Source organism: Hypanus sabinus, chromosome 5, assembly GCF_030144855.1.
Source record: "Hypanus sabinus isolate sHypSab1 chromosome 5, sHypSab1.hap1, whole genome shotgun sequence".
Classification (NCBI taxonomy): domain Eukaryota; kingdom Metazoa; phylum Chordata; class Chondrichthyes; order Myliobatiformes; family Dasyatidae; genus Hypanus; species Hypanus sabinus.
Window position 1 is genome coordinate 51,637,045 of NC_082710.1, and position 26,939 is coordinate 51,663,983.

General features: G+C 40.0%; 1 protein-coding gene across 1 annotated transcript in view; it reads left to right on the forward strand.

Moving 5' to 3' along the window:
• LOC132394149 (fibrillin-2-like) overlaps positions 1 to 26,939 on the forward strand; it is a 309,064-nt gene that overhangs the window by 74,608 nt on the left and 207,517 nt on the right. Inside the window, exons 7-8 of the mRNA XM_059969944.1 lie at positions 9,024 to 9,221; positions 22,838 to 22,963. Coding sequence (XP_059825927.1) covers positions 9,024 to 9,221; positions 22,838 to 22,963 — 324 coding nt within the window. The remainder of the gene's footprint in view (positions 1 to 9,023; positions 9,222 to 22,837; positions 22,964 to 26,939) is intronic.

Sequence of the window (26,939 nt, forward strand, 5' to 3'; positions counted from 1 at the left end):
ATACAAATCTGTTCTGTTCTCTCTGCAGTTGGTCTTTAAACATCTTTCACGTATCAGATGTGGATTTGCCCAAAAATAGCTGTTCCCAATTAACTAGTTCCTACCTAATATCCTCACAGTTCGTCCAGTTCCAATTTAATCTTTTCCATTAGGTTCATACTTATCTAAAGCTTTCTTAAAACTTAACAAGTTTTGATCTCTGTTCCTTAACTGTTGTTTCACTGAAAGGTCAGTTGCATAGCCAGGCTCATTACCAAATGACATGTTCAGTATATCTCCTCTTTTTGTTAGACTACCTGTATATTGATTTAAGAAACCCACCTGGATACCACTGACAAATTTTATCCCATCTATACTGCTTGTATGAAGGAGGTCCTGGTCTATATTAGGAAGGTTGAAGTTACCCACCACAGCAAATCTATTGTTTTTACACTTTCCCTTATCTGCCTGCATATCTGGCCCTCAATATCTCAGTGGTTATTTGGGGGGTGGGGGTCTGTAGTATAATCCCATCAGAGTGATTGCACATTTCTTATTTTGCAACTTTCCTAGTTAATCCTCAGGAAAGGGACTGCTTTGTATTTCTTATTTCAGCTGTTTGGCATCCCGGTTAAGTTAGGTAAATTACGTTTCTCTCAGTAAATGGAATGTTGTCGTTAAAATTTGACAGTACAAAGAATTACTTCCAAACTAGTGCATTTTAATCACCACTGAAACCTATAATAATACATAGAGTGCTGCAGATGCCAACTGTGTCCAAGCACTTTGCACAAAGTTCTGTATATTCCAAAAGCCTGAGGCATTGTAACATCTGCAGTGCAGTCAAGATGCTACCTTGCTTTCTGCTTTAAGTCTAGTGTCTTACATAGGTACCTTTATTTCATGTCTTTCCACTGTGCTTCCATTAAGAACTTTTTTTTCTGTTACACCATTCGTGAGGTATATTGCATATTTTGATAATGTTTGCATGTCAATGTCTTTCTTTTTCCTCACCTATACTAACACTGAGAGGCTCTCAAATGAGTTTGTTCCATTTTCCTTAGTTCAGTTCACATTCCTGCCTCCTTGAAGGATTTCTGTTAGCCATGCTTTCCACTCCGCGGACCTTCTGGATGGAACATTCTTTGTTGTTTTCACCAGTGTGATGCTGTCACCAAGCCTCTGCTTTTCCTGTGCTTCACAATGAATGATCTGCTCCTTCCACAGCAACTTGGTGCAGTCCTGAGTGATCCTCAGCAGTATATCACCCACCACTGCAAACACAAGGCACGCAGGACCCTTTTACTACCTTCGTTCTCTCCATCCAGGGCTCTAAAGGTGCTTTTCAGTTAGATGTGCAATTTTCTCATGCTTTCAATTTAACATATGTATTTGAAAATCAAAAACTGCAAGTGCTAGAAATCTAGAGTAAAAGCAGAAAATACTGAAAACACTGAGCAGTCAGGCAGCATGTGTGGAAAGGGAAACAGCATTAACATTTCAGATAAAGGACTTTTTGTCAGAATGCAAAAGAGAAAACAAGTTTTAAAATCACAAAGAGAACAGGGATGGAATGGATAAATCAAAGGGAATATCAATGTTAGGGTAAGCCAGTAGTACTGATGGGCTGATATGATGACCAATGCAATTTGACGACATAGGTTTATAGGAAAATAAGAGTTTTCGCATGCTTGTGCATGTCTTCTAATTTAATTTTAATACCTTGTTAAGTAAAATTTAGTTTCCATACAAAGGCAGCAGAATGTAGGTTCATTGGAATTCCTGAAATGTTTCTGGCCATGGGGAAGTTGTTTGAGAGCTAGTTAGTATATAATTCTGTCAATTTTAGGCCAGTCCTTTAAATTAAAGTCAGCAGTGGGATTCTTGGTTAACTCTCCGCCATTTGGCTATCAGGTGTAGACAGGAAATTAGGTCTTTTTCACTTTAAAGGGGTTTGAGCTTTGAAATGCTGTTAAGTTTCTAAAAAAAAGGGTTTCTCTGTGATCTGTTTGGATGTGGATGAGATCAGTTGTATTCTGTGGAAGCAAATTTGCATTTCTATGAGTCAATGCACCAAATATTTTCCTCTTTGGCTCTGTTACACTTTGGAAGATCTTAGGAAGCATGGCTACCACTCAGTAGTTTAGACTCTGGTGTCACTGATGTCAAGCTGCAGAAGCTACTGATTCTCTTTCCCCAAGCATGAAAATGACCCAGCTCCTTCAGTCTGGGAAACGTGATGGCTTTTCAGCATTGTATATTCTCCAGAAAACAGAAATACCAAAGGTTTAAGGCTTGGCTGTTCTTTGCAACTACATCTCTGCGGTTGCTCAACAGAAATCAGATGATAATCCTGTGAACATTTACAATTTACAAATTCTAAATTAGAAGATACAAATAGATGGCTTTGAATAAAACTGTAATGCTTTAATTTTCATGGCTTTTTACTGGCTCCGTTTCTGTGAAATCTAATGAGGATAAGGAGAAATTCTGAAAATTTTGCAATTTTAAGGTGGGAGATTGTTGAAAATATTGCAGTTAGTTTCACACACCTAATTCCAATTTATGACTCCTATTATTTACTGTGTGCTGAGTGTTCCTTTTAGGAGTCATAAATAGGAATTAGGTGTGTGAAACTAACTGCAATATCTTCAACAATCTCCCATTTTAAATAAACCAACTTAGTCAAAGTAGGTAAAAAACATGGAGTTGTCTAAGTTTGCATTTTTTAGTGTCACACCATCTGTTGAGAATCAAATATATAATAACTTCAGCTGTAAAATAAAGTGATTTTTAACCAATTTACGTAAATAGGGTCAATTCCAATTCACAAAAATTAACTCGTTTTCAACTAACTGATGATTATAATAAGGGACTGCTGCAGATGTGAATCTTTGCTGTTAAAAGATTTATAATTTGTCTTTCTCTTGTTGTCATTATAAAGCCAAAATAATAGTATAAATTGTCGTAAAGATATTAGTCCAGACGTGTACATCCATAAATAAGAAGAAGCAGACATAAATTTGAAAGCCCGATCTATGTACATTTTTTTTTCCGTCCAAATGGCAGTTTCCTATGTACATTGAGTGGGGATACCTAATGGAAAAGAACTCAAGTCAAAGTTCAAAGTAAATTTATTGCCTAGGCCTTCTCAGTCTTTGCAGCTTGCTGTGTCATTGTGGAGCATCTCCTGGCCAGCAGGGTAGAATCGGTCCGTGCACATTGATCCTCACTATGAATCTACGCAGCACAGGCGGGAAGGATAAAAGTCCTACAGCGATGGACTTTTGTTATTCTAATCTCTGGAGCTTTGTGCTTTAGCCTCTGCCTGTCTGCAGGTAGGAGAATGACAGCCAATTGGTCAGATTTACTGAAATGCGGTCTGGACGTGGAATGATAGGCAGCCCTTATTTTAGCATAACTGTGGTCTAGTTTGTTGAGATCTCTGGTGCTATGGATTATTTGCTGATGGCAATTGGTCAAGATTTTCTTCAGACAAGCCTGTTTGAAGTCCTTGACTATGATTTGAAATGCATTGGGATGGACTATTTCTTGAAAAGGATCTAGTGCTTTCCCAGCGAAAAATGATGAATAAACTCTTCTTGGACTTCCAGCTGGATATTTTGAGATTAAAATGAATAGCTCTTGGCATATTGTTTGTTGTATATGAAGGGTAATTATAAATTTCTGCCATATTTTGCATGTTGATCTTTACTTCTAAAAGATTTGATTTACTTTTTGGACTCTGATTGTGGTCCCAGACTTTATAATACTCTCTCTCTATCTACCCTATCAGCTCCATTTAATATCCTGAAAGATTCACTGAAAACTCCTCTCAAATTCCAAAGAATCTAACCTGAAGTTTGAATCCTGCATTAGTATGGTCTCATTATTTAATCCTCAGAGTCAAAATATTGACCTGATTTATCTATAGAAAGAGCTCTTTGTAAATGCTAAAGTGTGCTGCACTGAATGACACACAGTACTCTAGGTGTGGCTAACAGATATTTTGAATAGTTGTGTTGCGACCTTTGCCCTTTCTACTGCACTCTTTTTGATGTAGGGTCAGTTGCCGGTTGATCTTTTAGATTTTTTTTGTCCTAAGCTATCAGACTTTATGATTCATATTGAACATAGCTTATTCCTGCTTCATTGCCACTATCTCTAGCTTTTCACCAAATAGAGAATACTTTGTTGTCTCTTTGAGGTCTAAAATGGATGATTTCATTTTAGCTTTCTATGCTTATTGACCTTTAATTTAGAAAATTTTTAGTATATAAAAATACTTTCTTTTTTCTTTGTAAAAGTTAGATATGAAAAGAAGGCATTTCACTGTTGAAACTACCTTTTTCTAAAGTACAGCAAACAAAACTATGGAGCATTTTTTTAATGACTTGTAGTTACACAGATAGAAGAGATTCCATGGGCTTTATTTTAATCCTGTTTTCCATTATTCATTAACAAAGCATATTGTTGTGTTTTGGCCTGCTCCCTACAGAGGTGGCCTGCTTAGAATGATATAATTACGTTCTTTTATTTTTTAACAGATAGCTGCTTGATTGTAGTAAAAACTCGGAAATAGGCCTGAGGATGCCAAGATTTAAAATAAGGTGCTTGACTTTGCCCTGTTATTGGTTGCTGGCAGATCCCTTCACAGGACTGCACTCTGACCCAGCTGATTTTCTGATTTTTCACTGCAGCACAGGCATGGACCCAGGAAAAACTCCACTTATATATGGTCCTTTTATTGTTAATGTTCCAAGCATTTGTTTTAAAGGGAGGCAGTTCGTCTGGGACATTTTTATTAAATTAGTAAATTGCAATGCTTTTCTTAGCTAAGTGGGCAGCTTACTACTTTGTGCACAGCTGTTTCTTAGTCTAACGTGATCCATGTTCTTGTCTAAATAGCAACAAAGATGTCATTGACTTGGCTATGAAAAGCTGTATATTATTTCGCTGAAGCTCCAGAACACCTGCACAAATCTTCAGTGGGAATTAGTTAATAAAACCACATGCAAAGATTTCCACATCCCAGACTGATGAAGGTTCGCTATGGCTCAGTTTATTTTTTTCTTAAAAACACATGATCATAGCATTAAATTGAAGTTAACATTAGTCCTTTTATTGACTTTTCCAAATGTTAACATATAATTGTGTGCATATGCTGATATGCTTGCAGATAAATAGCTGTAACCTCCAACCAGTTGCAATTATCTTAAGTATGTACATGTAAACCAAAGAAGCAAAACTGCTATAATTCTCAAACCCTAAAACTTGCATCTCCTAATAACTGGAAGTTTATTTAGTACCTAAAAGTGCATAGTTATTCAATACCATGTGAATTATTTTGTCATGGAAATTTAGTGCTTTACAAATATGATTACTCTGTTAGTTTAAAATGAACAGTCAAATTAATATAAAACCATAAGACATAGGAGTGGAATTAGGCCATTCAGCCCATCGGACATGATCCATCTTTCCATCACGGCAGATTTATTATCTCTCAGCACCAATCTCCTCCCTTTCCTCCTGTAACGTTCTCGTTCAGGTGTAACTGATAACGCCGAATTAAACGCCGAGATAAACCACAGTCAATGAGAACCAGGTCACAATAAGATTAACCATTTACTGTTCACTCTTCACATTAACATATGGTGAAAACTGTTGATAAAACAATACAAGATTGATACAGTATTTGTTCCCTTCTTGATATCACATTTCCATTGTAAATACTTGTAAAAGTGACTATAACTACATTACATTAAGGTGCAGTATACAGGCAGAGTTTACCTACGCCATTGACTACTTTAAATACACTTCAATGCAAACTATCTGCAACTCTTTAACTAACGAAAACATAAACATTATCGACCGTCGTTACTTTTAACAGGATCGGCGTTAACATCTTAGTTCAATATATCGATTATCTATTAACTTACAGCGTTGCTCTCACTGTGATTTCTAATGCTTGCAAAACAACTTCTGCTCGGGTCTGCCTCATGGTGAGCCCCCACCCTCGTGTTGATCTCAAACTGGTATTTTCCCACAAGACGCGGCGAAACCGGATGTGACGTCATCACATGCCGATATATTTTACAGGCAATGAATATACTTTAAACACTTCTAATTCTAACTAGAAAATACTAACAAATGGATTACTAAGTGAAAATATTATAAACTAAATAACTGTCATAAAGACAACACACCTCCATAACCTTTGATGACCTTACTAATCAAGAACCAGTCAATCTGTGCTTTAAGAATACCCATTTGGAATCTGGAATCTGTAGAGAATGGAGTGTAATATTGATAGTAATAACGGGGGGGGGGGAAGGGAGAATATCATTAGAAACTTTGTCCTGTTCATATCAAACTCGTAGCTCAAATTTTTTCCTAAACTTCATGTTGCAGTGCCTAAACAAAGTATGGAGGGGAGGAGGGGGTGAGGATGGCACAGTAGCGTAGTGGCTAGCACAACACTTTACAGTACCAGTGACCCAGGTTCTTCTCCCACCGCTGCTTGTAAGGATCATGTATGTTCTCCCTATGACCGCGTGGGTTTCCTCTGGGGTTCCAGTTTCCTTCCACTGTCCAAGGACTGATTGGTAGGTTAATTGGTCATTGTAAATTGTATTGTGGTTAGTCCAGGATGACATTTCACTATCAGACATTCCAATCATTATATTTCTAAGTCCTGTTGAATGCCTGACATCATAGGGGTCTTGTGCATTATTTTAATGAAAGGAAATAACATTGTATTTTAATGAGTCAAAATATCACAGGGAAGTTTTCTGCTTGAAGTTAAAGGATCATTCTGCTGTTTTATTCTCCAAGCAATGATATTTCCAATGGTGACAATGTAAAGGAAGGTTCCTGTAAATAAATATAAACTTGTTATGCTATCACTGTATACACAGATGAATTGTCTACAATGCCCACAACTTGCAATTCCTGTACTTGCAAGTACAGGGCTTGGTTTAAAATGATCAATTTGAAATTTTTGTTTGAAAGTATGTACTTTGTTGTAAACTTTTCCTTGATTTCTCTAAAGAACATAACTCAAAGTACATAAATATGAGACAATGGAAAATTTGACATATTTGAGTTACATGCTATGTGAATTAGTCACGGAGGTGAGTGGGACAGGAGGAAAGGGGTGAGGTAAACTGGTCTGTGTGCATTGAAGGACAAATATTCATCCTTGTATTTGCTGCTAATGTATAAATGATCTTTTTTTAAAAAAATTGTTCTTAAGGACGAATATTATAATTTTTGTTCACATGCTATTAGATATGCTTAATACTTACGGCACAGTTTTCACATTTTATGATTAAATTAGCAATGTACACATATCTATGGGTTGATGATCAAATTTATCTGGAAAAATATTTTGCAACTTCTGTTGTTCTAGAATCTTTGATCTAGGATTTGCATAATCTGGATTTGTTCATGGAAATATTCTTTCAAATTGGATAATGACTTATTAGAGATTATGTTATTAAGTGAGCATTCAGTAATCCAGATTTATAATCCAAACAAAAAAGTCCAGAAATTCTCTGGCAGGATGGAATTGAAGGACTGAGTTTTGCAAGTCAGTGTCTTGTACAGGGGGCTGTGGCCAGGATGTAATGACCTTGATTGGGTACCAATTTGTGGAATAGTTTGAAGAATTGGTCATTCCTGGTGGGTTTGAATAGGGTGTCAAGAGTTGAGCTGAGGGGGGCGAAAGAGACAGCATTATGTTGAGGGCAACAGAGAGTGGGTACGTAAAATAAATAATGCATTTTGGGAAACAGGGCTATGGAATACATGGTAAATAAGTGGATATTAAGAGGGCCTGAAGCAACAAGAGTTTTTAGAATGAATAAATGGCCTAAGATAGCAGAACAGGAAAATAAAGTGTATTTAAGAAGGCACCAAATTAAGGATGTGATTGCACTAGAAAAAATAGAAATCGACAGAATGTGAATTATTGGTAAGAAAGTAAACTTGCCTTCCTGCATGGTGAACCTTCTTGAGTTGTCTCCAGACCTTGACTAACAGAACTGCCTATTGACGTGTCTTAGTGTGTGGTTTTCAATATCAGACAGTTGTCCGCCATCATCCTAGATGCTTGTTTTCATAGCATTGATATTGTAAAGATGAAAAACTTGGGAGAAAAAGAAACAATGAATAATTGAGGTTGACTTACTCTGCAGGGTAAAACCAAATAAATGACTATTTTCTCTTTCTAAGATATTCCATGATATTGCAGGGAATATTGTAAAAACCAATATATGTACTTGCAGATAATGAAATTGGTCCACACAATGAGCAAATACTCTTAATTCATATCACTATTGTAATATAGAATTCTGTAAATCAAAATGCAAATCATTATCATATTTTTTGGGACTGCCCTGTAATCAAAAACTATTGGAGGGGGATACACAATGCTCTACAAGACATCTTTAAATGTGAAATACCCTTAGAGAGTAAGACCATATATTTTGGATATATACCTCAAGAATAGTTGAAAAGAGATAAATATTTAATGAATATACTGTTGGTGGCTGGTAAAAAGACTCTTACTAGGAAATGGTTATCACAGGAGAGCCCAACTTTAAATACATGGATGGAAATTACAATGGACATTTATAATATGGGGAAGATAACAGCATCTGTTAACCATAAGCTGGAACAACTTGATTCATGTTGGGAAAAATGGTTTAATTACATAATGCCTCATAGGCCTGATTTTATTCTCACAAATTAATGAATCTATTGTAAAAAAAAGATCATTCCCTACTTGTACATAGTTCTTTCCTTTTACTTGTTTTTTCTTTCCACTCTTTTCTATAAGTGTATACTTCAGATAAATACTTTGTGGAGATTTGTGATATATATGATTATATGATATATATGTACAATGTCTGAAATACATCTTATGGAAATGTTTGTTTGATGATGAACTTCAAAAAAAAATAAATTTTTTAAAAAGTTGGCTTTCTCTCAAAAAAGGTCTGGGTTGTTATGGTTGAACGTCTTTTTTGTTTCTTTCACAGATTACCGGACTGGTCCTTGTTTCACACAAGTGAAAAATGAGATGTGCCAGGGCCAGATCAGTGGCATCATCTGCACCAAAACACTTTGCTGTGCAACTGTTGGCCGTGCTTGGGGTCATCCATGTGAAATTTGTCCAGAGCAACCCCACCCCTGTCGCCGTGGCTTCATCCCTAATATTCGTTCTGGTGCTTGCCAAGGTACTTTTACTGAAGCAAACTTGTCTTTCATTGTTTTTAAGTATCTATAGATAACATCGGTGGAACATAGTTGAAGAAAGTCAGTGTTAAAATATGTGTGATTTTTATTTCTAATGTAAAAATTGTTAAAATAACTTAAAACTGAATTCCAGCATCAAACAACCTGCAAGCTGTCTTAATATTCTTGATAGTATTAACCATTTAAATCCCAGAGTGTGTGGCTGTTCTCCGTGTGTAAATACCAAATTTATTCAGTGATAGTTTGTACCATTTTATTTCTATTTGCTCCATTATGCCAGGATTTATATAATTGATGCTGGGGAATCATTTTAGAGATCCTGTACCAGATTAGAGTTGCGGCCCAACAGATACTATGTGTGTAATTCATGGTTTTTGTTAAGTGATTTTATGATTTGACTTTTAATAATTTAAAAAATAATTTTCTGAAGTTCTTATGCCCTATTTCACTTTTGATGGTTTTAATCTTTTCTGTATATTTGGTAGTAAATTTTTTTTAGGGGTGATATTATTGCTGTATTTCTATTTTGCACAGCTGCTTCTAGTCAGTTGGTCCATTTGGCTGGTGTTCTGAATTTACCAGATGGAGTGGAATCCAGCCCTTCAGAAGTAACAGAAAAATAATTGTGCCTTTCAAATTTAAAAGATGTTAAATGACATAATTTAAACTTATTATAGCAGAATAATCTTAGTAGACATTTTTAAGGTCATTACCCTGTTAAAGAGAAACTTGCTTGCACTGACAAATCGTGGTAAGTAGCCATGAAATGGTAATTCTGGAAAATTGGGAACTGGTTTCTCACTAGTTATTTCCTATCCAGTATCTGTTTATATTTTCCAGAGTCTATGCTCTTATTATAAATGTTCAATATTTTACTTCCCCTTTTCAATCATCTTGAGTAGATCAAAATTTAAACTTTTTGTAATTTAACAATTATTTGTCTTGAATTCTGATCCTTCTCAAATATCGTCGTCTAGCAGTCCTCATAGAATCTGATTATTTAAACTCAAATAAAAAGAAACAGAAATCTAATTGCAGAAATCAGAGACAAATTCTTTGTTACAACTTCACTGACAAAGGGTTTTCAACCAAAACATTAGTTTCTCTTTTCTTTTAAAATGTTGATGAGCCTGCTGATCATTGGAAGAATTTTCTGTCCTTTCTGTTGAAAAGGCAGCTTTGTATTGTTGAACTTTGATTAGAAATTCAAGTGAAATGAAAGATGCCTGAGAGCGGAACTCTTTCACAATGTCTCAATGGCAACATAACCTGCTGAAGTGGAGAACACTGCACCCATTAAAATGGGCTGAAAGCAATTACAATCCTAAATTGAATCAGCTTGAATTTAATTTAGATATTGAAATATTTTGCTTAATGTCAGTATTAAATATTTAATCAGACGTACCAGCTATTATTCCCAACAAATGGCTTTGTTGCTGGTGACTTCGTAAAGAAATAGTAACCTGCCATTACCTGAGTTGGCTGAAAATATTTCTGAGAACACTAACAAGAGGTGGAAGTGAAAGAAAAACCAGCTACAACTTTTTATTATTGCAGAGATTGTTATCATTTTCCTGAAATTTAATGAAGGTGTGATTGTAGTCCATAACTTAGAAAACTTTTTGATCTACTCAATCAAATGCTCTCAGGTTTTCCACATGCCATCTAATGAATGCCTACAATCTTCTCGGAATCTTTACATTATTCCATAACAAAAAGTAACCCTAAGGAAAATGTTAACAGTCTAGGTTGGGAGAAAACTAACCAGCATGACAAAGGTTCCCTTCAGAATTATTTTCTAAAGTATATTTCTTTTATGAAAACTTGCATCTGACCTCTAAATCTAAAATGAGCTATTTTAATGTGTATTGCTTGCAGTTTATGTTGTAGAACCTGTCTAGTGGTCACTTGATATTAAAAATGAGGTACAGTTGGAGCATATTTAAAATTTTGTAAAACCCTGAGGTGCTTAATCCCAGTTTATGTTAATGCTCAATCTCTATGTGCATGGCCTTGTGTGCTTAGGAGGTGCCAATTATGATTGCCCTTTGCTACAAATTAAACACATAATTTCTGAAGTTTAGTGCAGTGGCTGAAGCTAGGCAGTGTTATTTGATGTCATACTTACACCCGATTGCCAGGGTCAATGTGCAGTTTATCGAACAATGGTGGTAATAATAATAAGAACACAGGCCCTGTAGGAAACTCATTTCACTTACACCCACCATGAGAAAAATGGAGATACCCAGATTGATGCTTTGCAGTGATACTCTGAAAATTTAGATATGGTCACATTGCCAAAGAGATTTAATGATCTTGTACATTTAGTTAAGGTCAATGTAAACCACAACAAATCCAATTTACCGACACACAATACACTACCAAGTACTGAAGTATATTCTGGTATTCACACACACCTCTCACACAGACATACAGTATTCAAACATTGGAAACACAGTAAATGCACATTATTCATTCTTGCATGGCAGTACACCTCACAAATGCAGGCTGCCGTAAGCTGTCTAGCGATTTATGGAGAGTATCCTATTCTCCATTAGATTGGCCATTACTTATTTAATGACCATTAATAAGTGATAAGGGAGATTACTGAGAATAATACTTTGTTGGTATCTGATCTTCTTCCTCATATCACCCATGGCCCACTGACTGACTGTCTCTTCTACTTTTTAATGTTCAGATCTAGAGCGTTCAGCAGCAGAGATATGTTCAGATGAGGAAAGGAGTCACCTCATTGCTTCTGCCACTCATAGCCAGAAGTGGTGTTTCTATGTGGTGAATCACAAAACATGCATGGGCTGCCTATTTAAAAATGAGATGAGGTATTTTGTTTCTAAGCAAGCAGAGTCACAAGTGTGTGGAACTCCTTATCGTGTTGATCTGCGGGGGCAGAGCCCTCGATATATTTGAGGCTGACTTGGATTTCTAATCACTAGGAGGATCAACGGTTATGGGTAAAGGGTGGGATGTGCACTTGAGAAATGTGTGATCAGCCATAATCCTGTTGAATGATGGAGTTCTTGATGTCAGGCGTTAGGTGAATGGCCCACACCTCTTCCTGCGTATAGTTTATGGTGTTATGATGTCCACCAGATCTGATTGATCAGAGCCGTAATGCTTGGATTGTTGGCTGAGAAAGGTCAACAACATCAATCTTAATTTAGAGTATTTTGCAGGATATCACTGGTGGTATTTGAGGATTACCATTGCTCAGCAAATTAGGTATTTGGGTCTATGTCTTTGAACATCCTCTTGCAGGCAGAAGACTATGAAGGGATGCTGGAGTAGACCATTCCTATTCCTTTCCCCTTACTGCTGTTCCAGCAATGTAATTTTTCCCTGATTCTAGAGCTGGAATCTCCAAGGTGAATGAACTTGTTCTCCTTGGAAATGTGAACAAGGGACAGAGAACAGTCCAGCACAAAAAGTAGGCCCTTCAGCCTACAATGTTGTACTGTACTAATAAAACTATGTTAATGATGCCTAATTATACTGATCTTTTCTGCCTGTACGTGGTCCCTATTCCTCCCTGCTCTGCATATTCTTGTGGCTATCTACAAGCTTCTTAAAGATTTGTTTATCAGAGCTTGGTCAAGATCTGAGGAAACTTAATCCTTCATTTCCTGGTCAGCATCATTTACATTTCCTGAGGTCCAGTAATCCCCTACTTGGAATGTTGTATTGCCTGTTCCTTGAGATGAAAAATATTCTCTTTATCTTAGTTCCCACAGAGGAGCCTTCTTTCCTGAGACACAAAACATTGTCTGGTAGTAGCATATGTCAAGTGCATTATGCAGAGAACCAATAATGCTTATTAGTTTTAGGTGTAGCCTGTGCTTATAAGGAGAAACTGAAGCATAGAGTTATTTTCTAATATACATCTTTTGCAGAGGTGTTTGATTTAACAGTCTCATATTTTCTCAAAACTGCAGGAAGTTTCTATTACACGGTGTCTGATACACTGTCGACATTTTCCAGATGCTTCATTGTAATTTGCAGCCATTCTACATCATTAACTGTTTTTCATGCCGAATGACCCCTGTTTCCCACAATAAGTAAAATTACAGAAACGGTCTTAAGACAGAGCAACTGCATGTTGATCACCAATTTATAAAATAATTAAGCACAAATCAGTAGAACTTTTCTGAAATAGTTAGAGGAAGGTTATAAAAATATTTTAAAGGCAATCATCCACAATGATCTCTGGATCATTCTCGATGTCATTTTCACTTCTGTGTCTCACCCCAAACCAGTATGGTTTTCTTCCCTCCTGTGGCTGAGTCTTGTCTACAGTCTTCCTCTGGCCTCTTCTTTTGAATGACTTGCACTTCAAGTAACTGGAGGATCACTGAATATCATTGAGAAATGTAATATTAGCATGGTACCAATTCTGGATAAATGCATAGGTAGGAAAGGTTTAGAAAGACATGATCAGACATCCCACCTCTCCCAGAAGTTCCGGGAGTCTCCCGTATATTGATAGCGGCTCCCTGATGTCCGCAAATTATATACGATATCCCAGAAATCAATTTTTTGAGAGGGAGAGGGAGCATCCTGATTGGTCTCTCTTTGTGCTAAGTAGACCTATCAATTTTCTCTGTGGGCGGGCTTCACAGTCGACCTCAAAAATAATGACAGTGTTGCTCACTGTACTGTTTGCATCAGTGACTTTTCTATTGCCCATGGTGGGTTAAAATGTAAAAGACATGTTGAGGTGAGTTTAACAGGTGTCATTCATTTATTAGCATAGGTAATGTTATTTAAACTAGCTGTCTAGCTGCTCTATTGATGTCCTACGTGATGAGGCCAAACTCCTTGTAGACTTGCTTAAAGTTGTAATAGAATAAAAAACGACTCCATGATAATATAATATAAGTACATATTTTAATTTCACATTTTCTGCATATACCCAACTTGGTCTACAGATATTAGACAAAATCACTAAACAAAGTATTAAGTACACCCTTGGAGGTCGACCAGGGGGGTGGGGGGGTGGGGATGCTACCTCCCTGAAATGAGTTTTTGCAGGGTGGGATGTCTGCATGATCAAAATACAACCAAATAGAACTAGCTCAGAAAGGCACCTTGACTGACATGGATGAGCTGGCTCAAAGGCTCTATGATACTGTGAATTTGGAGAATTTAGTGGAGACAGTTTTAGTTATCGTTTACTTCCTCTTCACGATGCCGGCTGTAAGTACCTAAAGCCTCAGAAATATACAGGAGGGAGGGGATTACCACTGACTCAAGTGCTGTCACATGAAGGATGGAGTTGTATTTGTGGAGACCTTCAATGTATTTTTTCCAGTAGGTGTTGACTGCTGCTCAGTCCCTGCAATCCACCATTAATTAATTCCTTGTAAAACTTGAGATTGATGTGAAAATCAAACTCTGCGAAGACTGGGTATGTGAAATCAAAATTGAAAATGTAGAATACACTAAGCAGGTCAGGCAGCATTGATTGAAAGAGAAGTGGAGTCAACATTCGGATCGAAAACCTGGGAGCCTTGTTTGCAAAGAAAAGAGCGAGTTAGTTTTAAATGTCGAGAGGGCAGAGGCAAGTAGAAGAAAAGGAATAGCTGTGTGTCTCATTCTGGCTGAATGACCGAATGTTTTCCACTAGAATTGTCTAGTTTTGTCTACATCCTAAGTGCATGGTAAGTACATGCAGTGACCATCCTGTATATGTCCAAACTGTCAAATTGGGCCATTTTTATTCATTTAGCTTATGTTGTGAGTTACACACAGCATATTAGGTCGAATATCATGGAAAAGTACACAACGCTCCCTTTTCAGCAATCCTTGATTATTGGCAAGTTTTTGATGATCAAGTTTAAAGTTTGATAGGAATAGCTGGGCTCTACAGTGACTACAAGGACTTGTAGCCAATGTGATTCGAAGGATTTCATATTTTTGTGGGAACAGTGTTAATGCTTGTACTCAGTTCCCAGAAGGGCAGGGAAGAAGAAGAGAGGACCAAGGTAATCAAGACTTGTAGAAGCAGAATTTAAAAAATATTACCTGGAAGATTCAGAGTCAGAATCAGATTTAACACCACTGGTATACGTCATGAAGTATGTTGTTTTGTGGCATCAGTACATTGCAATTGTGGTTGTCTCTCAGGGTCCGAGGAAGAGTAAATATTGTGCAGTCATCTGTGGAGATACAGGTGGCTTCGGAGGTCGAGGGCCGAAGCACACATGCAGTTGCAGGTTGGACATGGAATGGAGGTTGTTGGAACAGGTGCATGCACAGCTTTGTGGTGTCGGGTCTCTTGCTGCTGCAAGGTGCTGGTTTCGGTTATCCTCAAAGTCAGATGCAGCTTTTCTGGTCAGGGCGCGCCACGCAGCCCTGTCGGCTGCGGACTCCTCAAGCTGTCGAGGCTGGAGGTCTGCCCGTTTGATGTACGATCTCAAAGTGTCTTTGAATCTTTTTTTGGGGCGGCCCTGATTGTGACTGCCATGCTGAAGCTCACCATAGAGCAGCTGCCTGGGGATTCTTGTTTCACCCATGCGGATTACATGGCCAGTCCAGCGTAGCTGGGCCTGGAGGATCCTTGCTTCAGTGCTTGTGCTGTTGGCTCTGTCAAGGACTTCCTGGTTGATGATTTGGTCCTGCCATCGAATCCTCATGATCGACCGTAGAGAGCGCATGTGAAACTGCTCCAGCTGTTCAGGGTCCAGGTTTCCCAGTCATACAGGAGAGAAGTGAGGACCACAGCCTTGTACACCTTGAGCCTGGTTGAAAGCTGAATGTCCTTGTGCTCCAGAACTTTGACACGGAGTTTCCCGAGTGCCTGTCTGGCTTTCAGGATCCTTGCTATGATCTCTTTGTCAAGGAATCCGTCACTGGAGATGGTGCTTCCTAGATTCTTGAAGCTCTCCACGTGCTTCAGGACAGTGCTGAAGATGGTGATGCATGATTAGAGAGGGTGACTGTTTGGTGCAGGTTGTAGGAGAACTTCTGTCTTACCGAGGCTGATTGTCAGGCCAAACAGCTTTGAGGCTGCGGAGAACTTGTCGACAATCGTCTGCAGGTGGTTCTCCTGGTGAACCATGAGGACAGCCATCAGCAAACAGGGCTTCAGTGATGAGCCTCCTCAATGTTTTGGTCTTTGCAGCAAGGCTTCTCAGGTCAAACACTGATCCGTCTAGGTCAGGGGTCAGCAACCTTTACCACTGAAAGAGCCACTTGGACCCGTTTCCCACAGAAAAGAAAACACTGGGAGCCGCAAAACCCGTTTGACATTTAAAATGAAATAACACTGCATACAACGTTTTGTTTTGCCTTTATGCTATGTATAAACAAACTATAATGTGTTGCATTTATGAAATTGATGAACTCCTGCAGAGAAAACGAAATTACATTTCTGCATGCAACAAAAACATTTTGAACTCCGAAAAAAAGACGTTGGGTTGAAGGTTACTTTTAAGTAAAATACTCAACGTCTATTTGAGTCCTTCTTGTATTTATGAAAAACGCCAAACTTAAATTTGCCGCCAGCAGCAAACCAAAAATAACCTCAGCCAGCTGTCAACCTGAAAAATAAAAGGACTATTTCACTGAACAATGAAAACATATGAATATACGTAAAATAATATGCAATTAAAATATTTATCATACTTGTTCAGGTTGACTCACACCTGACAATGCAGTCGTATTCAGTAGGGATGGATCGATGCTTAGGGGAGTGACCGGGAAGGATAATGTGTTTTTTTCCTCTCTGAACTCACAGAAGCGTTTCCCAAACGATGTTTGCATTGCAATGATTGCAGAATGTAAATACTCCGAATTTATCATGTCGTGACATTGTTTGAACTCTCTCAAATTGGGGAAGTGAGACAATGTGCCTTTCTGTAAATCTCTGGCAAGCAACGTCAACTTGCGCTCGAATGCCAAAACATCCTCCAACATGTGCAGGGCTGTACGTCCTTACCCCGTTGAAGAGCTGTGTTCCGCGTGTTCAGGTGCGCTGTCATGTCTACCATGAAGTGTAGCTTTTCCAGCCACTCTGGCTGTTCCAGCTCAGGAAAGCTGAGCCCTTTGCTGCCCAGGGAAGTTTTCACTTCTTCCAGACGCGCGACAAAGCGTTTCAGCACCTCCCCTCTGGACAGCCAGCGATAAAAACACGTTGTAGCGGTTGCTACACGCAGTCAGTAAACTGCAGTCAAAGATAGCTTTATTCGAACTAAACAGCCTTGCTTTTAAGCCTCCCTCAACCCGCCCCCCATGGGCGCGGATGCTGCAAAAGACACGTACTCACAAACCCCCGTAGGCTATCTCCCTTAGCCTGAACGCTGGCTAATTGTGAGCCGGTTCGGATGTGTCAGGAAATGGGTCGCCACAACGTCTTATTTAGATTGTACAAGATCACCATAATCTTCAAATTTAGATTTACATTTCAAAAACTAACAAACTAACATAAAATACATTTTAATTAAATACTGACCATGTAGCGGTGTGCTACACGCAGCGCTAAAATTACGACACGGAGTCGGTAACTGCAGTCGAAGGAAAAAACTTTATTCGAAATCTTCAGCCTCACTTTTAAGCCTCCCTCAACCTGCCCCCCCCCCCAATGGCGCAGAGGCTCCAAAGCTCTGTGCTCGCAAACCCCCGTAGGCTATCTTATTGTGAGTCGGTTCGGATGTGCCAGGAAAGGGGTCGCCACAACCAATTATTTCCCAAAGCAACAGGGAGCCGCAGCACAGACGTAAAAGAGCCACATGTGGCTCCGGAGCCGCGGGTTGCCGACCCCCGGTCTAGGTGATATGTAGGCCTAGTTTCTTAACAGCATGCTTCAGCATTAGGGTGAAGAAGAAGTTGAAGAGCACTGGTGCTAGAAAGCACCCTTGCTTCATGCCATTTGAGGTGTTGAAAGTCTCAGATGGGGAACCATCTGAGAACACTTCTCCTGTCTTGCCATCGTGGAGCAGGCGAATGAGTGTAGTGAATTTCTGTGGGCAGCCGAGCTTTCTAAGGGTGATCCACAGCACGTTTCTGTTGACCGTGTCAAACAACTTCGTCAGATCAATGAAGGCAGAGTATAATGTCATGTTCTGTTCCAGGCACCTTTCCTGTATCTGTCTCACTGCGAAGATCATGTCAACAGTGCTGCATTTGGGACGAAAGCCACATTGCAACTCGGGAAGGTTCTCTTCTGACACTGTAGGAATCAGTCTGTTGAGCATGATGTGGGCGAGGATTTTTCCGGCAATGGAAAGTAGTGAGATGCCTCTGTAGTTCCCACACTCAGTCCTTGAACCTTTATTTTTGTAGAGGGCCACTATCGTTGCATCTCTGAGGTCAGGGGGCATCTCTTCTTCTTCCCAAATGCTAGTCAGGGTGCTGTGGAAAGTCTCAAGTGATTCCTTGTACAGTTCAGCAGGTATTCCATCCTTGCCGGGCACCTTGCCCCTGCTCATCTGCGTGATAGCCTTCTTGACTTCATCTATCGAGGGTGGATCATCTAGTTCCTCGTGAATAGGCTGTGGGGGATTTGGTCCAGAGCAGATTGGTCGACTGATGAAGGGCAGTTCAGGAGCTGGCTGAAATGCTCTTTCCATCTGTGTTGGATGCTGTCTTTGTCCTTTAGCAGTGTGGTTCCATCAGCAGACAATAGTGGAGATGAGCCAGATCTTGAGGGGCCGAAGATCATCTTGATGGAGTTGAAGAGCAGCTTCGAGTTTTTGATGTTGGTGAAGCGTTGCACCTCTTCAGCTTTCCTATCCCACCACAGGTCGTGTATCTTGCAAATTTCCCGTTGGGTATGGGCCTGAAGGGACTTGAACCGCACTTTTTTGAAAATGGAGCTTGAGTTGTTTTGCCACTCCATGAATGCTTTGTTCTTCCTGGCCAGGAGATCTTTGATGGCACTGTCATTCTCGTCGAGTCAATCTTAGTGGTTCCGGTCCTTGGGGCCAAGGGCTGATTTTGCTGTCTCCATCACCATCTCTCTAAACTGATTCCAATTCTGGTTTGACCCACCAGTTAGTGGCCCATTGCCGGAGAGCTTCTTATCCAGGGTGGTCTGGAACTTGCGAAGATACAGCGGCTCTTGGAGTCTGGCAGTGTTAAAAGCTGTTCTGATGAACTTAGGGCGCTTGGGATAGTGGGGAGCAATACATGGCTTCAATGTGGTGCACTCCACTCCTCACATGGCTCTGCTGATGAGGACATCCCGGATGTCTCGGTGATGTATTATAACGTAGTCGATCATGTGCCAATGTTTGGATCTTGGGTGCATCCATGTTGTCTTGTACTTAATCTCTAGCCTGAATACTGTGTTTGTGATGAGGAGGTCATATTCTGCACGTTTGCTAAGGAGCAAGAGGCTGTTGCTGTTCGTAATGTCAATACCATGTTTGCCTAGAACCCTCTCCCAGCGACTGTGATCACAGCCTACTCAGGCATTGAAGTCATCGAGCAGGCAGGGACTGAGCACAGAACAGAGCTAAGGTTGGTGTAGAACTGTTCAGTGGTCTTGTATTTGCTGGTCATGGTGGGGACATAAGCACTGATGACTGTTGCATGATGTTTGTGGCTGAGGGGCAGACGTAGCCACATAAGCCTTTCGTTGATTCCCACGGGCAAGTCGGAGAGTTGTTTCAGGAAGCTGGACTTGACTGCATATCCAACTCCATGAATCCTCTCTTCATCTTGCGCTTTTCCTTTCCAAAAGAAAGTGTAGCTGCTGGTGGTTTCAGTCAGGGATCCTGCCTCTGCAAGCCTGGATTCACTTAGGGCTGCGATGTCCATGTTGTAGCGTGAAAGTTCCACGGCAACAAGGGCTGTTCTTCTTTGGGCTCTTGCTGAGCTCTCTCTCTCCGTGAGTGTGCGGACATTCCATGATTCTAACAGGAGTTTCTTTCTTCTCCTTTGAGTGTAACCGCATTAGTGGATGAACTGCCAGCCGCGGCAAGCTGGCCAGTTACCTGACTGGAGGGCAGGCAATGTTTAGGCCACATTTTCTAGGCCCCTCCCTATCAAAGGGTGAGCAGAGCTCTCCTGAAAAGGGCAGCTCAGTCGCCACTGGTGCTGCCGGACTCCTCTACTGCCCTGGGTATTGAGAAAGAAGACCACTTGTCCAAAGGCCACCTACATGTGGGTTTGTGACTACAACTCCCAGTGGTCACCTCCACCTGTTGCTTCACCACTCCCCCATCGCTGTAGGACTTGTAGATGACTGGTAGGAATTCAAAGCTGGGAGGTGAATGTTGCATGATGTAACCAGAGCGTGAAAAATATTAAAGTGGAAAAGCCTTGCACAGAGACGATCCCACTCTCTCGGCCTCACAAGTCAGGATCCAGTGGCACGAAGAATCGTTAAGTCTGGCAACTTCCTTGGCTGCATTGGATAGCCGGGTCTTCTTAAGTGCTCTGCCGTGCCCTTTGCACTCCACGATGCGCTGCTGCAATGCCTTCTCAGCCGTTAACCCCCAGGGTTTCCTCGCCTGATCCACCGAAGCAGTCTCCGCATGCTGGGATGAGCAAATTCCCATCTCACCAAGGGTTTCAGACCCGTTGGCTACCCTCACCTGGTTTAGCCGGCCTGTCGAAGCCGTTGCCCGGGGTGTGGCCACTGTCGCATGCGAACAGCTACGGGGAGCCACGGGTGAGAGCTGGGCGTTGGTGGGGACCAATAGATGACGAGTCACTCCAGGAAGTGCGACAAGCTCCCCATCTAGAGGTGCTACCCCTCCCATGCAACATTGCAATACATAATAAAAAAAACTATAAATTACAATGAGGTAAAAATATATAAAGATTCCTGGGAACAATGCTTCTGAGTGGTGGCTGACTTTTACCACTTGCTACTGATGGAATCATAGTGGTGTACTGAACTAACTGAAGGTGGAGGCCTCTGTAGCCATAACTACCTTGGTCTTCTGTAATTCCTGGCAGCAACAGAAAATTTCCATTTATCATAGTTTTCAGTTCCCCATGCATCAAGTCTCACATAGAAGGGAAATAATTTCCATTTCCTTGACTAAGAGTGCAAAGACAATCCAACCATACTGAGCTTCTCAGAAAGTGCCCTTCAGAAATTATTCCAAAGTGATTTACTGCACAAATTTGGAGCCAAATCTATTAGCAGCAAATAAAAAGCATTTACTGCCAAAGGGTGTAAATAGTGTGTGCCTCCTGTCAAAAGATTCTCATGGTTAGTGTAGTGCGCATTGGAAGTTTGCAAGATTCATGAATTATGATGTGCTCTCTGAACTAGGATTTCTTTGGCTGCCCATTGGTAGTTCCTGGAAGTTGTAAGGCTTTTCACTTCTTTGTGGGGTGAATAAAAGTTGCAATATCGTCGAGACTATAATTGAGGATCTCAAAATCAGATTTTGTTGCTTGATCTGTTCAGGGGATTCCTTTCAATATTTTCCAGAGGTAGGGATGAGGCAGTTATTTTCATCTGCTATATTTTCCATCACATTAATGCCTGGTGGTGAGTGTCTACAGTAATAGAGACTGACATTGTTTGCCTCAGAATTTGAATGACAGCCCTATTATCCAACCACAACTAGCAACAATGTGAGAATCACAATTTACCAGAAACTGATCTCCACTTAAGAGGCTGTGTTATTTTCAGTGGTGGACTTAACCTGTGGTCTTGCAAGATCTTTACATTATCTCCAAGGCCGTATGTGAAATTCTGTATAGAACCAAATATATTAAAGATTTCTTCCTAATTACATCTACATGTACAATTTAGATTGAATGCCACAGTAGTGGTGTATTTGTTAGCGCAACACTATTGCATTTGCCTTCCTTACCATTGACTCAACCTTCAAGTTTACCTTTAGGAACTCCTGCATGAGGTCTCCCAAATTCCTTTGCACCTCTGATTTCTGAATTTTCTTTCTGTTTTGAAAATAATCTACAACTTTATTCCTTCTACCAAAGTGCATGAACATACACTTCCCTACACTATATTCCATCTGCCACTTCTTTGCCCGTTCTCTTATGTTCAAGTCCTTCTGTTAGGTACAGTCTGTGGCAGAACCAAATAACTGGATTATTGCATCATCAGTTTAGCAGGAGAAACTGACCTCTAAGGTGAATTATCCAAGTGACATGATAAACTTATTATCAAATTGAGAAATAGGCATTGTATTTTTTTTAATCAAAAATACGTTGTATTTTTGTTTAGTCAGCAAAACAGAGACCTAGTGCTTATATTTTGCATACATTTTGCATGCAAAGAAGCTCTCAAAATATTGTAAGAAAATCTGTAAGGGATTTAGAAAGTAGAGACCATTAGTGCAAAATATGCACAAGAGTCCATTTTCTCCTAAAATGGAAGCAAAATATGTTTTATGTAAATAATTTTATATATAAGTTGAAAAGTTCTATTAATGTTATACTTGAACTGAATCCAAATGCTGTCTAGACAAAATTCTATGAAAGCCCTGCAGTTGGACCCGACAAATTTGATAATCTTACACAAGGCATTTACTTTTTTTTTCAGCTAGCAGCTGCTGTGCTTATTAGCAACTTTACTAAAGACAGATGTAACTAATATTTGGAGTTTGACTGATTTTTCAGTTTACTTAACAGAAGTGTTGTTTTCTTTCAGACATTGATGAATGTCAGGCCATCCCAGGCATGTGCCAGGGTGGAAGCTGTATCAACACAGTTGGCTCCTATGAGTGTAAGTGTCCTTCTGGTCACAAACAGAGTGAAGTGTCTCAGAAATGTGATGGTAAGTACTCATCTTTCTGGTTTTATGTATGTACTACATTTATTACTGCAGTTCATCAGGTGTCATGCGTTTAATGGAGTTTACATGTGGCTGATTGCAGTGCTTGCTTCCAAGGATTAATTACCAGTTATATAAAATGAATTAGAATTTTTTACTGATGCTGTTGGACTTCATTTTGTTAATGTCGAACAGTAGATTGTCAGAACTGAACACAGATATGCGTTTAAAATCCTGAGTGGTTCTGGTCCAGTACAATTGGCGCAATCAAATGTGTTCATACAATGCCAAAAACAATGAAGGACCTCATATATACATCCGTAGTTTATCTTTGTCATATTTTCTCACATCATACTGGGAATTGACTTTGTTCCATTGTTGATTTCAGATCAATTGATTGCATACTTGAGGATGTCATTTCCAATGAAAAAAATTGAGGCATGTAATGTCAGAAATACAATGTAATTGAAGGAGAGTAACTGGCAAAATCTGATGTGAAACTGTGCAGATTAATATTATAATCTTAGAACATAAACACAGATAGAGGAACCCAAGGATAGGGAAAAAAAGAACAGTTTCAGAAAATTGTTTGGTAATTGAAGTCTAGTCTAGTTTGTTTCCTGATCTTCTGAAGTTTGTCCAGGTGCAGAAGTGGCATTGAAAGGCTCCTCTAATCCTTGGACATTCCACAATTACTTTAAGGCAGTTGAACTAGCACTAAGGCAATGAACCTGATGTAATTGACTACTTTGAATCTGGAAAATTTTCAAAAGGAAGAAAACCTTTCTCTGGAAAAAAAAGTGGAAGAACCTAGAATGCTCTAGGATTGCTGACATTCTCTACCATCTGTTTGTATTTACCTAACTGGATATTTAACCTTGTAAGCAAGATCCTGGGTGTGAAAACATTCTTTCAAATGCTTCAACAGCTAATTAAGCCATGTCCCCGTATTTGCTGGCTGCCAAAGCTGTCAAGGTTTTAAAGATTCACAAACATAGAAAAATCATTATTAGACCACTGGAAAAATAATTCTAGTATGATAATACAGATAATCACAATGAAACGAGATTTAATAATTTAGTGGCAACACAAGTGAATCTGCAGATGTTGGAAATAAATAAAAACACAAAATGCTGGCAGAACTCAGCAGGCCAGACAACATCTATGGGAGGAGGTAGTGTTGACATTTCAGGCCTTCATCAGGAGTGAAGTAACATGGGATGGTTGAAGGGGGATAAGAAGTGGGGGGAGGGATGAAGTAGAGAGCTGGGAAGTGATAGGCTGGAGGGAAATGGGCTAGGGGAAGGTGGAGAATTATGGGAAATAAAATGGACAGATAGGTAGGGCTGGGAGGGGGGGATTATAGTGACGGGGAAAAAAGAGAGAGAAAGAGAACCAGACTAAAATAATAGATAGGGATGGGGGTAAGGGGGGGCAGGGGTATCAACGGAGGTCTGTGAGTTGAATGTTCATGCCGGCAGGTAGGAGGCTACCTTGACGGGAGATAAGGTGTTGCTCCATCAACCTGGGTGTGGCCTCATCTTAACAGTAGAGGAGGCCATGGACAGACATGTCGGAGTGGGAATGGTCTGTGGAATTGGAGTGTGTGGCAGCAGGGAGATCCCGCCACTGCTGGAGGACTGAGCGCCTAAATCTATAATTTAGTCCTAGATTTCAATTTTGCATTTGATTACCACCTGTTATTTTATTTTGGCCAACTTTTGTAAAGGTGGCATAGTGATATGGTGGGAGAGCTGCATCTTCAAAGTTCCAGTGGCCCAGGTTCAGTCCTGACTGAGTTCTGCTTGTGCAGAGTTTACGGGTTTCTCCTTTCACTATGTGGGTTTCCCATGGGTAGTCTCATTTCCTTCAACATCCCAAAACATGCTTGTAGTTGGGTTAATTGGTTACTGTAAATTACTTCATGGTGTAAGTATGTAACAGGAGTTTTGCGAGGAATTGATGGGGAACTGAGAGAGAATAGATGGGCAGGAGATAAGTTGGGGTAATAAATTGATAAGATTGCTCTTAGAGCCAGCATTGATTCAGTGGGTTGAATGGCTATCTATGTTGTAAGAAAATTAAAAATCAATCTGTTTTTATTAACTAAAGTAATGTTTCAAGTTTCATTAGGGGCTTTAGCATTATTTGTCATCCATGCTTGGATGCCATTAAATGGCTTTGATGGTAAGGGAGGATAAGGGCAAGTAATGTTTGAAACAGCTCTTTAAGTTTTATTAAGTTTCTTAAAATACTTTAAAACCACACAGGCCTTTCATCATATTTACAGGTAGATTAAAAGACTTTTGGATGTAAAGAAACCTTATTTTATCTGTTTTTTCCATAAAGAAAGCTTGAAGCTGAATGGTTTGTTAAGTAAACCGATCCAGATTAAGTTTCCTCACTTTCATGATGTCAAATCTTGTTTAATTCCCAGCGAAAAAAAACACATACATCTCTAGATTCAGTGACAAATGAGCTTGTTTTTATGTGGGAGCTTAAAGGAACTAGCCTTTTGACAAAAAATTGTTTTTGTAGGGTAAACAGTAATTAATGCAATTGGTCCACTGAGCACTTTTAGTGCAGTGTTACAAACTTTAATTTCCATTCCCATAAGAGGTAAAGTGGAGCTAAAGTGAGACCCAGGACTCTTTAAACAAGGGTTATTTACAAAATAAACATATCCTATTGTCAGAGGTTGCGCAGTATTTGTTAAACGCATTAATCTTATAACTCCCTTGCTTCAGTTGAGAAATTGGTTGTCCTTTCTCACAGTCGTCAACAATGATATTGAGTTGTTGTTGAGTGTTGTCGAGTCGTTGTCGACAGCACATCTCACCTGGTACATGAAGGCATACTAATTATGAGCAATCTTTGCCAGCACGAGGAAATCTGCAGATTGCTGGAAATTCAAACAACAACACACACAAAATGCTGGTGGAACACAGCAGGACAGGCAGCATCTATAGGAGAAGCACTGTCAACGTTTCGGGCCAAGACCCTTTGTCAGGACTAACCAAAAGGAAAGATAGTAAGAGATTTGAAAGTAGTGGGGGGTGGGGGAAATGCGAAATGATAGGAGAAGACCGGAGGGGGTGGGATGAAGCTAAGAGCTGGAAAGGTGATTGGCGAACGTGATACAGAGCTGGAGAAGGGAAAGGATCATGGGACGGGAGGCCTCGGGAGAAAGAAAGTGGGTTGGGGGGAAGCACCAGAGGGAGATGGAGAACAGGCAAACAAATAAATATGTCAGGGATGGGGTAAGAAGGGGAGGAGGGGCATTAACGGAAGTTAGAGAAGTCAATGTTCATGCCATCAGGTTGGAGGCTACCCAGCCGGTGTATAAGGTGTTGTTCCTCCAACCTGAGTTTGGATAGAAGAGGCTCCAAACTCAGGTTGGAGGAACAACACCTTATACACCGGCTGGGTAGCCTCCAACCTGATGGCATGAACATTGACTTCTCTAACTTCCGTTAATGCCCCTCCTCCCCTTCTTACCCCATCCCTGACATATTTAGTTGTTTGCCTGTTCTCCATCTCCCTCTGGTGCTTCCCCCCCACTCCTTTCTTTCTCTCGAGGCCTTTTGTCCCCTGATCCTTTCCCTTCTCCAGCTCTGTATCACTTTCGCCAATCACCTTTCCAGCTCTTAGCTTCATTCCACCCCCTCCGGTCTTCTCCTATCATTTCGCATTTCCCCTTCCCCCCCCCCCCCCACTACTTTCAAATCTCTTACTATCTTTCCTTTTGGTTAGTCCTGATGAAGGGTCTCAGCCTGAAACATCAACAGTGCTTCTCCTTATAGATGCTGCCTGGCCTGCTGTGTTCCACCATCATTTTGTGTGTGTTAATCTTTGCCAGCTTGCTTTTCTGTTTTAGCGAAAATTTCATGGAATTGGTATTGGATGGCCCTGCATCATTCATACATAAGACTCCTGCTGTTTTCCATGGTTTTTCAGTGTGAAGGTACTCTCCACTGAG